Here is a 12,995-nt window from a genome sequence, read left to right as displayed (position 1 = left end):
ATGGTTTCTCTAGGTGGAGCTGCTGAATTTCCGAGCCGCGGAAATGTCTACATAGCTATGAAAGGTGCAGCTGGGCCAGCCTGCGCCAAAACGTTTTTGCATGAATATTTTTCAGGCTAGAAAAAAAGAAGAAGAAAAACTTCATTTTGCTAGGAGCCCTTCCTTCAGCTGAATCCAGCTAGGATTTCATCTCTCCCTTGTAGACGTAGGCAACCCAATTATTTCCGAAGTAAGTCTCCGCAGGGCTGTGTTCCTCCAGGAGATTTAAGTTTTCACCGGTCCAGGGAGATCCTCGTATAAACACCCCTGTTCTGTTTTTTTTTTTTTAATTGCACGTTGATCCAGCCTGCCCACAATTAAAACATGCAGTCCCATTTCATGCACCGTTAGGAACTAAGATGGATCCCTGGGGAGAGCTTCTGGATGTTATCCGTCCTCGCGCCGTATTGCCGACTATTTATTAAGAAGCGCAACATGGAATAAAACAGCAACCGCAATGTTTTCACCAAGGGGTGCTGAGGATGCAATTAAAACAGGGTGTTTAGCTCACTGGCATCTTGGTAAGAAAGGAGATTGTTGGCCCAGAGGCAGTGAAGTATAATGGTTAGAGGGCTAGGTGTTTGAAAGACATGGGCTCCTTGGATTGCAGAGGGCCTTTTTTCCCCACCCACCCCAGGGGAAGAACAGGAACTAGCCAGCAGGGTTGTGCCCTTTAATTGCTTTGTGGAGTGAAGCGTAGACCCACATTCGTGTGTGTTCTCTCTCTCTCTCTCTTACCTTTCCCTCGCCTGGAACAGGGCCTTTTTCCCAGGCTGTTTGGTGGTCTCGGACCTCCTGTTGTTAACGTACCAAAAGGAAATTGACACCACCACCACCCTCCAGTGTTTTTGAGAGGTCTAGGTCTTCATGGGAGGTGTAGTTCTCTGGGAGGTGCCTCCTGTAGAGCCTAACAGGTAGTGAGACTACATCTCCCAAAAAACCCTAGGTTTCCCAGGAAGGAAGAGCCCCCCCCCCGCGCGATTCCTTTCTTTAAGTTAACAACAATAAGCTGGAAGTCGCCAAGCAAGCTGGAAGACAAGCCCTGGTTCAGGCGAGTGAAAATTAGGGGTCTTGGGTGTGTGTTTTGGGGCTGGAACTCCCAGAATTTGGCCTGCCTGCCTACCCTATGGCTAGAGACTCAGTGTAATAAAATCAGGAATAAAACTATAGTCCAGTAAGTAAGAGGCTCTTAACCTTGCCAGAAAGGACGAATCACAGCCTCCCGGAAACAGTTTCATTGGAAGTACCACCTTAGAGAAATCTTCCTCCTTCCAGACGCTAGGCTTCCCAGTTCAAAAGCCACAAAGGCAGATAACGCTTAGCCTCTAAGATTTATTAGTAAAAATGAAGTTTTGTTGCTGGAGTTATTGCAAACCTGCATGCTGCCTTCTAGTAGACGGGGTGACTGTCAATCAATACAGTACTAGCCAAACATTCCTTCCCTGCCTCTGATTTCAAAGAGAGCCCCGCCTCTCTGCTTTTGTGCTCTTTCCCTCTGTGTTGTCTGCTGGCAGTTAGTAGTTAGTTGGGAGCAGTAAGTCTATTGAGGGCTGTTGCTTAAAGCAGCCGGGTTTGTTAGCTTTGCTGTGATCAGTTCACTGTAAGTAAAGAAACCTTTTATTCTTTCTCCTTTTTATGTCTCAGAGTCTGTTACTGAGAGTGTAAGTGCTAGTTGATGAGATAACAAGGGGTGGTCTGCTTTGGGAAGGCCAGAAGCGAATTTTGCTCTGCGGATCCCTGCGCAGTTAGAGGAATTTCACCATCATTCAAAACTTTGGAAGGAAGGAAGGAAGGAAGAGAGAGAGAGAGAGAGAGAAAGCAATTAAAACTGTGGAACTTTAAAGACTAATGGATTTATTCCAGTTTGAACTTTTGGGACTCAGATTCCACAAAGACTACAAACACCTGTAATCACCTAGACATGCATGTCTAGGATACACACAACAGGCAAAGTGACAAGGGTTCACTGTGTTAATGAGCTATTTATCTGCAATCCTTGTTTCTGAAAAGGTGGATTTTGTTTTGCAACAACTCCCAGTGAAATAAATCTCTTTGTCTTTAAAGGATCGCAATATTTTCCTTCCTTCCTTCCTTTCTCTCTCTGTCTTCCTCTTTCTCTTTTCCCTTCTTCTTCTTCCCTTGCTTTTAATTTGGCTGGCTTGCTCAGACTGACTCGTGCCGCCCCTTCTACGTAAACTGCTAAGAGTTGGAAACCCGTTGGGCAAGGAAAGAAACCGAGGCTTGGGGTTTGCCAACTGACCAGGAAAGCTGCTCTTCTGTCTCCAGCGGGCCTGGTGAGGGGACACCTGGAAAAAGCAGGAGAGGCTGTTAATTGTAGGAAAGATCATGTTGGCATAGCTGCCAAGGAGAGGTCCCGGGGTTGGCCGTGTCTGGGTGCCCTACACCACCTTGGCAAAGGGGGTCTATCCTTTCACAAATTCAGAGACGGACTGGGGGGAGGGGGGACATTTCAGCCCCCACCGTGGGGAAGTAAAATCGGCACGCCTTTCCAGGCATGGATGCTGTGCATCTGTATGGCCATCCTTTCAGAATGGCGAAAGGGAGACAGACAGAAATATAATCCTCTGAAAATGGATTGCTGGTGGAGCCTGGCCGGAGAAGGAAAAGCCATCTGTCTGCAAAATGAATTAGGAGCCGAGAACTGGCAGGAACCAAAATAGGGCTTCTGTTATTGGAGTTTTTTGCAACCTCGTAGGCTGCCTTTAGCACGTTTGGCTGGGCGGAACCTTTGTGGGCTGGGGTGGCTGTCAATCTATCCAGCCCTACCCAATTGTTCCTTCCCTGCCTCTGAATTCGAAGCGAGCCCCGCCTCTCTGCTCTGTGTATTTTCCTCTCTGTTGAAAGCAGTCAGTATGTTGAAGTCTGTTGCTCAAAGCGGTCACGTTTTGTCAGTTTCTTCTTTGACCTGTTCCACTGTCAGCCATGAAACTTTTTATTCTTTCTTCCGACGCACATCTCAGAGTGAGTGACTGAGACTGTAAGTGCCAGTTAATGAGACAAAGGGGTGGTCGGCTCCGGGGAACTTGACGCTATTCTGCTCTGTAAATCCCTGCATCACTGCTGCGCAGCTAGAGGAATTTAACCAAAAATTCAAAACTACGTACCTTCTGTTGCCTGGAGATGCTTGTATAAAGTCGATGGGCAGCTTTGGGTCTGTACACAAGACAATTCCCTGGAAAGTCATTAAATCCCCAGAGGAGTATCGTGGGTGAAGTGACGGACGAGGACTCAGGAGGTCTGGTTTCAAATCCCAGCTCAGCCATGGAAACTCACTGGGAGAAGTGGAACTCATAAAAACACTCCTTAAAGATCTCGCTTGAAAGCCCTGTTCGGGTCACTATGAGTCGGTTCCAACTTGACGGCACAGGACGATAAAGGAAGGAAGTCACTTTGACACACATTTGTGTTTTCCAACTCCGTTTTGGTGGCTCGGCACATTTTTGTTTTTCTGCTTAGCTTTTAGAACGAACCACCAAGCTCCTTGCCCTCATGATTTTACAAGGGGGGAAAAAAAGATGGATCTTTTCCTCTGCCAAAGGGTTGACAAAGCACGAGGGACCGTGAAGCAGAAATTTAAGACAAAAAGGACTGAGACCGTTATTCTCCTAATAGACAAGGGAGCGCCGTGTGGATTTAATTCCGAGATAAGACCACCACCCCCCCGGAAGAAAGGAGAAACCGATCCTGGTTCATGGACGCAAACTGATTGAGGCCTACAGACGTTTGTGACAGAGTCCGTGACGCCCAAGCAGAAGGTCCCGGGTTCAATCCTTACCCTGTCCAGCCAAAGAAAGATCCAAAAAAACCCTGTGCTTGTTGAACCAGAAACTGGATAAAATGCTGATTCCAGATAGAGAAGAAGCAAGGGCGCAGTGAAGAGGACATGCCTGGAGAGGTATTCTAACACAAAGTGGCCTCGATTTGCATTTTGTTCTGTTATCTCTCAGAGAAATGCTTTGTCTGCATATCTAAAGTTTCCGGTGCACTGAAAGAAAGATTTGTGTGCCTGGAGGGATAATCTTTCTAAGAGGAAGGGTTCAAAGTCACACCAAGAGTTGAAATGCTTTCATCAAACCTTCTGAATTGCACCAGTGTTTTTGATTTTTTTAAAAATTGCCTTTCCCTGTTACTGGCCTAGTTTTCCATTTACTGTCAATCGCCAGTCCCAGATCTGGACATGAGACTAAGATCCTTGCCAATCAGAGACCACATGCTGAGTAGAGTAACATCATCACGCTCTAATGATAGTATGGACATGGGGAGGATCGTAACTTCAGTCCTTAGGCTGGAGAAGCTAATTTTGAACCAAAGACAACTTTCATCTGGTGTATATCTTTCTACAGTTAGGACCCCCTTATCCATGAGATCACTATCCTCTGATTCACTTATCCACGGTCTCAAAATATTTAAAATATTAAAAGAAAAAATAAACCCAAATATATACAGTATTTCCCATAATGAAGTTCCCAGAACTGGCCACTAGAGGGAGACAGAGACCATGCTATGTATGACATTCAGTATTAAAATAGTGTTCACTATTATCCATGTTTTTCAGCATCTGCGGTGGGCTTGGAACTGATCCCCCCATGGATATGAGGGTCGCACTTGCATTCTTTTCTACTCCAGTGGGGCTACATGAGACTGATAGCTAATGAAGGCATTTCGGAGTGTGTGTGTGTGTGTGTGTGTGTGTGTGTGTGTGTGTGTGTGTGTGTGTGTGTGTGTGTGTGTGTGTGTGTGTGTGTGTGTGTGTGTGTGTGTGTGTGTGTGTGAAACATCAGTATTTACTTTAGTGATTCCAACTAAAGTTAGAGGAGGAAGGTGCTGGGGACCCTTCGGAGCGCTAGGGTCAGATTTTGGCCCCTGGAGGTGGCATGAGATCCATGAATCCTATGTTGCTCAGCTCTGAATTATGTTCTTGACAGGATAGCATCCTGCTACTCCCTAGCACTTCATTACATCAAATGGGGCAAACAAAGCCAATTCAGAGGGAAAGCGAAGCTTTCTGGAAGGCCAAATTTCTTCTTTTTAACTTCCTTTGCAACCGTTACTGAAAAACCACGCAAGACGGGGGCCGGGGGGGCGGGAGAGAGACTTTTGCAGGCTGCCATAAATGGTAGCCAAAGTCTCCCACTCATGCCCCTGCCTGCAAAATCAGTTTTGCTGCATTCTCTGCAAGGGTTTCTTTTCACAGAATCCCGAGCATTTGAAATGCACGGTTCCCTGTCAGTATTTTCCTTTCATATTTAGGAGGCGAGAGGAGATCAAGCATTCTGACTGACAGGCATTTAGCAATACTGTGACATTAATTGAGAGGATGAAACCGACACATCCTCAGACAACTTAATCATGCAAATTGCCTGTCAGAGGAAAGCCGCATGGCATTGAAACGTGAAATATATTTTTCCTGCCTTCTCTTCTAGGTGGTAAAATAATGATGTCTACTGTATTTGGCATTTCCCTGGTTGCAATACTTGTTTTGACCAGCAGGTGGAGCCCAAGGCATTGCTTCTTGCAAGCTATTTCTATCTTGCATCCACTGATGATGACGGTGGTGATGATTGTGATTGTATTGCTGTCTTTCTGAGTTAGCTTTCCACACCCCACTCGCATCGAAGAGAAGATCTAAGGGCAGGACAAGTTTCCTCCAAAGTATTGAGAGCTGGTTTTTCTCCCCCTTTTTAATTAATCTTCAGAACAATCAAATTCCACTTTTGCTTGGAAATGCCAACTTCCTTCTCCCCCCCCCCCCCAGCCTGGAGGCTTGCTGTGTTTTTCACGGCAGCTTCTTGGGCAGAAATCCACCCAAAAAAGCATCACCGCTTGATATTTGCAAGCCGAGACATTCCTATTTAACAGTGACATGACCTTTGGAATATGGAAACTGTACCCCTCCAGGCTCACCCACCTTAATAAATGAATATGAATGTTCTCGCCAGATGGAAAGGGGGCAGAAAAAAATAGCAATTTATTGTGATCTAGCTGTTGAATATCCTTATGAGAAATTGGTTCAGAGGAAGTGAGAAATGTATTTTTTTAAAAATAATTATTAATTGAAAGAGGAGGGAAGGGGGGTTCTGGCACAAATACTCCCCCAAAGTAAGTTTCATCCAGGATGTCCAGCTGTAACTGAGTGTAATATCTTCAAAAAGGATATTTTTCCCCCAAGCTCTGGAATAAGGAATAGCTTTTTAGCTGAGAATGGTAGAATTCCCAACCTTGCGGCTCCAGATGTTCTCACGCTACAACTCCCAGAAATCCTGGCCAGCACAGCTAGGGGCGAAGGCTTCTGGGAGTTGTAGTCCAAGAACATCTGGGAACCGTCGACTTAAGAGTACAAAGCAACCTCACACCTGTCTCCACGGAAAGCCAAATGCATGCTGTTTCTATAGTTCTCCATAGCTTTTGAAACACTCACTGGGTGGTTTACAATTTAATCATGCAAGCTATATATGGACCCCCTTTTGCTCGAACTCAGGACCACCCAGAGGCAGAGAGAGAGAGAGGGACAACAGATCCAGGACATGCAAAAGAAATTATTTCTTTGCATCACGTCCAACATGGGATTGTTAACACTGTAATTAGGCATGTGCTTATGAGGCTAGTTGGATACTTTAATGGGTTAGCTGTCTAGGTTTGGGAGTTTGATTCCCCCACTGTGCTTCTCAAGGGAAGAGCCAGCCTGTGTAGCCTTGGGCAAGCGACACAGTCCCAGGACACACACACACATAAAGAAGAAGAAGGGAAGGACGAAACACTTTTTTAGTCTTCTCTCCCTGGAAAAGCCTGTAAAGGGTTGTCATAAGTCAAACGTGACTTGAAGGCAGATTAATTATTTTTGTTATGTGCTCTAAAGTTGGTACTGACTTGTAGCAACCCTGAACAGAAGCTTCAGACCCTACATCCTATGATACTAGTCACAATCCTGGAGGGGGTTAGATGGCTGTAAAGTAAGATCCTTGTATCTGTGGAACCAGTATCCACTGATCCATGGTCTGAAAATATTAAAAATATCAAAAGGAAAACCCGAGAAATTGATTTCTAGTGATGCCATTACTAGTACTGGCCACTAGGTGGAGCCAGAGACCACACTATACATAGTACCGTATTTTTCCATGTATAAGACCCCCCATCTATAAGACCCCCCATGTATAAGACACCCCCTATTTTTAACCCAAAATTAAGACATCTAAGTGGGGCTTAGCAAGTGGAGGGGAAAACAGGCATCAAAGCCCTGCAGGATCACTTTGATCCCTGCTTTCCCCTCCACTTGTTTTTCTCTATCCTCAGCTTACTTCCGTGTATAAGACGACCCTCAATTTTTAGTCTAAAGATTTTAGACAGAAGTATAGTCTTATACATGGAAAAATACGGTATTTGCTATTCTACTAGTGTTGCTCACTATATGACGAAGCTGTTTGGATGAGTAGTGAAATGTTTCGCCCTAATAAGAAAGAAGTCCAGTTGCTATGACTCCACTTCCAGATACAGTGGCGCCTCGCTAGACAGCATGACAGTTTTTTCACTAAACATTGACTTTTCGCGATCGCTATAGCGATTCGCAAAACGGTGGTTCCTATGGGGGAGTTTCGCTGGACAATGTTTGGTCCCTGCTTCGCAAACCGATTTTCGCTAGACAACGATTTTGCACAGCTCCCTCAGCACTCGCAAAATGCGTGTTTTCGGGACCTAAGCTTCGTAAGACAGCGATTTAAACAGCTGATCGGCGGTTCGCAAAGCGGCTTTCCTGTAGCCGATCTTCGCTAGACAACTACGATTCTTCCCCGTTGGAACGCAATAAACAGGTTTCAATGCATTCCAGTGGGGAAATGCTTTTCGCTAGACGATGATTTCACTAAACAGCTATTTCAGTGGAACGGATTATCATCGTCTAGCGAGGCACCACTGTATATGGAATTTGTGTTTTTCAGCATCTGCCAGGGGTAGGGTGTCCTACTGTACTAGGATGACCAATATTGATTAATCAGACAAAAGCCGCAAGGCTTTCTGATGGGACCAGCTATTTGAAAGGGGAAACAGCCTGCAATGGAAAACTCTTGGTTTTTTTTCAACTACAAATCCCAGAATCCAACAGTCAATACAGGCATCAAGGATGCTGGTTGTAGAATTCTGGGAACAGCAACCAGAGAAACAAAAATCTCCATCTTTGGAGCAGAAGGACTCAGAAAGGTGGGCTCTCCATGGTTGGAGGATTCGAGGCCAAGGTTGGGTGGCCTCTGCAGGAGTGTGTCTCCTGTGTCGGATGTGCCGAGACGTTTTTGAGCCTTTTCCTCATGCTGTTCCTGGTCCTGATGCCTGTGTCTCTTCTATTCCTCTTCTTCCTCTGCTCTTCACCTTCTAGGCTCCCACCGAACCACCAAAGAAGAAACCGGATCCAGTCACCTCAGAGACAGTGGTCATCTGGGGCTTGCGCCTCTGGCAAGTGGTCGGGATCTTTGCCATTTTTGTCCTGAGCATCAGTAAGTGACCGTTCTCTGCCTTTCCTCTTAACCCCAAAAAGATCAGAAGAGGGTCTGGGGGAGCAGGGTGGGGTCCGCTCCGCTCCCCCCCCCGGACTCTGCCAGCCTTGCTTTTCATGTGTTCGGTCTGAGCTTGCAGGCAATGTCTGTGGGTGTGATCCTGCTCAGGATGCTTAGGACTTCCAAATGAACAGAGGGAATGGCTCATCCAGGGATGCAGGAGTGGCCGACACGCTGGGTGTTACACATCTCGGAGATTATCCATCTCGTCTAGATGCTGGAAGCTGCAAAATATGGTAGAAAATTCCGTGGCACAGGCTGCAAACTTGAATAATCCGGTTTGATCCAGTATCGGGTGGCTGTCTGCGGTGTAAATTCAGTGGACATAGAGTCACCCCCTGATTTTTTTAAATGATATTTTAGTCACCCAATGAATGTTGATTTTGGGTTTGGCCCAAGGATTCCGTGGCAGTGTTTCAGTTTTGCATTTCTCGCTATTATACGGATGGTGCTTTTTTGCATCCTAAGCAGGAATGAAACTCTTCATTTTCAAACAAACCTCCTAGGCACACCCAGAGCATCACAATCACATTTTAAAATCGGGATGGGTAGAAAACTCTCAAAGCAAGAATAGTGAACCAACTACTTCTCATGCTAAGGAGGTGAAACTCACGGTCTGTTGGTTACAGAGAGAAACCGAGGGTTGGGTGTGTGTGTGTGTGAAATCCCCACTCTGTTCTCCTCTGAGTGAAATTCACACACACAAACACACACACAAGATAATTTCTAAGACATTTAGTGAGATTTCTCGGAACTTTGGGGGGGGGGGGTCATTATTTTTCTGGAGGAAATGCTAAGTTGCCCTGGGTGATTAGAGTTCCTGCGCAGAGTGGGGTCAATCCTGCGCAGGATTATATTAGCACTACATACATGTTCCTGCACACAGCCCACAAGAAAATTCCTGTGAATCTTTCGCAAAAAAAGGTTCAAAAAGGGGGGGGGGGAACCAAACTTTTTTAAATCTCATCCAGGAAGGGTAGAATTTGGATTCCCCCCCCATCATTTCAGGAGTGGGAGGAGCTGATCACCTATTATACCCCAAGAGCTAAACATTGGGATGGCTACCTACCTAGATAATTCCCTCAGACCTTTCTAAAGACCATGCTGCTTGACGCCTTATTTTAAAAGAGCAGAGGAAGGATCTGTTCTCCATCGTCCCCAGGACACATAATCAAGCTACAGGAAGCCAGATTTAGGCTGAAAATCAGGAAAAACCTCTCAACTGTTAAAGCAGTATGACAACGGAACCCATGACCTCAGGGGAAGGTAGTGAGCGCTCCAGCACTGGAGGTGTTCGAGAGAACATTGAACAGCCATCTGTCAGACCTGCTTTGACCTAGGTTCCTGCCTTGAGTAGGGGGTCAGACTAGATGGCCTTCAAGGCCCCTTCCAACTCCAGGATTCTAGGATTCTATGAAACCGTTTTTTCAGAAAAGCAGAACATGATTGCAATGGGGCTTCTTTTCGTCAGTACGAGGACGAAACCCAAAGCTAATTTTTCCAGGCTCCGCTCAATGTTCCCCATCCGTTCTGCGTTCCTTCCAGGCGGGCGCTGAGAACAGCAGCCGTCCGACTGAAAAATGGCTTCCTTTCCTCCTTCCCCATTTCTTGGTTAATTATTTGTGGGGATTTATAAGGTAGTTTTCTTCCACAGATGGGACCCAGGGCAGCTAATGGGAACAATGAACAGGGAAAGGAAACCATCACGACACAAAACCAGAGACATCATCAAAAGCCCCATTAAGAGCAATTTAAACCAATTTAAAAACACATCCAGAAGAAAAGTTGCAGCTTTTAGTGGCAAGTCAACACATTAAAAAGTTTTTTTCCATCCAGGGGAAGAAATATATAGTAAGGAGGTTCCCCCAAAAAAACTTCTGTTGTATTTTTTCTGGATTATATAAACCTGCCGGCAAACGTGTGTCTTGTTTTACGGACGGTAGATGGAGCCACTCTGCCAGATTTCTGGACTGCGAAGTGGATCACAGTCTTTTAAACAAGAGCATTTGACGTCCTTCAGACTGGATCCTTTAGCCAAAAAACCACTTATTAGCAGAGCTGAGCAAAGAGGCAGGATCTAACCATGTCTGGCATTAACTCCACTCCTTGCACATCATTAAAAAAAACTGAATTACAGACTTGGAGGTGTGGGAAGAAGACATTCACTGGAGCTGTGGTTTAGAAAGAAAAGAGATTTACATTGTTTTTAATATAATTTTTCTCCCTAGCCCACTGAGAACTTTCCATAAGTAAGTTTGGGGTGCGGGCGGGGAGGCCCCATTCTATCCCCCCCATTTAACTACAAAAGCCCTTAGCAAAATAATTGTTTGACTTACAATGCCCAGAATCCCCCATCGGCCTGATGGAAGATGTAGTCTGAAACACGGCCTTATTATCCGAGTTATGAACTGCAACATCTGGAGGGGGTGATTTTTGTTTTGTGACAATTCCCTACCTGGCATTTTGAACAGAATTCACCCCTTCGCTTGCAACAGCGATCCGAAGTGACAACACAATTGTCAGTTCGCAAGGCACGGTATGGAGACAAGGAATTTACACTCGTATTTTGAATGACAAACAAGGAAAGAGAAGGAAATATCACCACCGCAGCTAGTTTTTCCTTGCTATTGCTTAAAATACCCTCACTTTTCTCCGGTTGCTCACTGCACGGAGATCTTCCAGGAAATCTGGACCTGCTTTCTTCCTGCTCATAAACACACAAACACACACACAATTTTTCTACCAATTACACTGAGCAAAGTTTGCAGGTCCCGATATTCGGAACCAGAACTTACCACCTCCCCGGACGAAAGAAGGGTCCCCATCTTTTTTCCACAGGACTGACCACTTCTGCAGGTTTCGGGGGGCTAATTTTCTGCCCCGGGACCCTCGAGGGGGGGTTCTGCTGGTTGCCCAAACCTGCCAACGCTGGGTCCCTGGACGTTGAAAGAAAAAGGGGCAATTCAGCGCAGTGTTTCAAAGCTGGGCGGCCACTGCTTGCAGCTTCTAGGTGCCTCTGCTCACCGCCTTTTTTTTTTCCAAGGGAAACTGACCTGGGGATGAAACGAGGGCTATCAAACCGGCCTTGAGTTCAAGAGGCGCCGTTCCCCAGAGGAAGATGAAACCACAGGCATTTTTACCAGAAAACACAGCCCCAAACCTAAGGGCCCATGTTTCGCTTTAAGCCATACAGCCAGGCTTCTTCCTGGGGTGGCTGTCTGGAGTCTATACGTATTTTGGTAGATGAGGTAGATGGTCTGCGTAATTCCGAGGTTAAAAAGTAGTTTTATCTTGGTCCGGTCTTAGAACCACCCACCTTAACTGTGGGTCTTCCTCTCCCCCGCCCCTCCCACAGTTCAAAGCCCAGAGATAAGCGGTGGAATGTGAAGGTGACACTATTGTCATCTTATCTTAATCCTTTAAAAACAAAACCATTTAGAGTTTTCTTAAAGGCAGAATTCGAACCCAATCTTGTCTCCCTGGATGAAAAATCCCAGACCAATCTCCTAGCCAGCTCGCTGGTCCATTTTGAGAACGAACAAGAGGCGGACAAGGCAGGCTGCTCTCTCTCAGCCTCAGTTTCCCCCCGTCCACCTCTCGGGGGACAATAACTTTGGCCGACCTCACTGGACCGTTGTGAGGAATAACAGCTGGATGGTGTGTGCAAAAGCCTTCTGAACCTGCAAGTTCAATAATCATGAATATTGTGAGTCTTGTTATTGATTCACAAATATTGTGATTCTTGTTACGGTTCCAGCTTCAAGGTCCCTAACTCCTCCTGGGAATGCTTTGCTTCAAAGTAGACCCTAAGGTGCATTATTTTTAAATTGAACCGTGATGGGGCTGTCCAGATGTTTGGCACCTACAATTCCCAACCCTTCTGGCCACTGGCTCTCTTATCGAGGCCAGAAACATCAAGAGGTCGGCTGTGGCCCCCTCCAGTCCTCCCTTAAGTAGAACTTCTTAACCCATCTGGTGAAAAGAGAAGGCAAAAGAGGAGGGTGACACCGGTTGGCACAGAATTGTGTGCCACTAACGCACAGACAGAGATGGGGGATTTACAAATGATTCTGATAATTCAAATCGAGTTGGGCATTTCACTCAAGTCGGGAAGAGTCTCCCTGTCCTGCTGGGTGTAGAAAGGGAAACCTTGTGGTTCTCGATTTCCTTGCTTCATGAATGAGTTATGTGCCGCGAAGCCACTTTCCAGCTTCTTGCAAAAGTCTTATTTTCAACAGCTCCTGCACAGCTCATGCAAACGCAAAGCCATGGCTCGAGTCAACCCGTCTCACATTGGGTCCTCCTCTTTTCCTGCTGCTTTCAACTTTTCCTAACATCGTTGTCTTCTCCATCAAGACTTGCCTTCTGATTTGATCTACAACCCCTTTATATGTC

At 46.0% G+C, this 12,995-nt stretch overlaps 2 protein-coding genes across 3 annotated transcripts in view; one reads left to right on the top strand and one right to left on the bottom strand.

Moving 5' to 3' along the window:
• The window catches only part of ALS2CL (ALS2 C-terminal like), a 49,898-nt gene extending 49,037 nt beyond the window's left edge, over nt 1–861 (bottom strand). The window contains exon 1 of the mRNA XM_073002778.2: nt 778–861. The gene's annotated coding sequence lies outside the window, so the exon portion shown is untranslated. The remainder of the gene's footprint in view (nt 1–777) is intronic.
• TMIE (transmembrane inner ear) overlaps nt 1–12,995 on the top strand; it is a 29,050-nt gene that overhangs the window by 2,740 nt on the left and 13,315 nt on the right. For both annotated transcript variants that reach the window (XM_020804951.3, XM_020804952.3), the window contains exon 2: nt 8,423–8,540. In XM_020804951.3, the coding sequence (XP_020660610.3) occupies nt 8,423–8,540 (118 nt within the window). The remainder of the gene's footprint in view (nt 1–8,422; nt 8,541–12,995) is intronic.

Source organism: Pogona vitticeps, chromosome 6 (assembly GCF_051106095.1).
Source record: "Pogona vitticeps strain Pit_001003342236 chromosome 6, PviZW2.1, whole genome shotgun sequence".
Taxonomy (NCBI): domain Eukaryota; kingdom Metazoa; phylum Chordata; class Lepidosauria; order Squamata; family Agamidae; genus Pogona; species Pogona vitticeps.
Note: the sequence above shows the minus strand (reverse complement) of the source record. Positions and strands in the feature narration are given on the sequence as shown.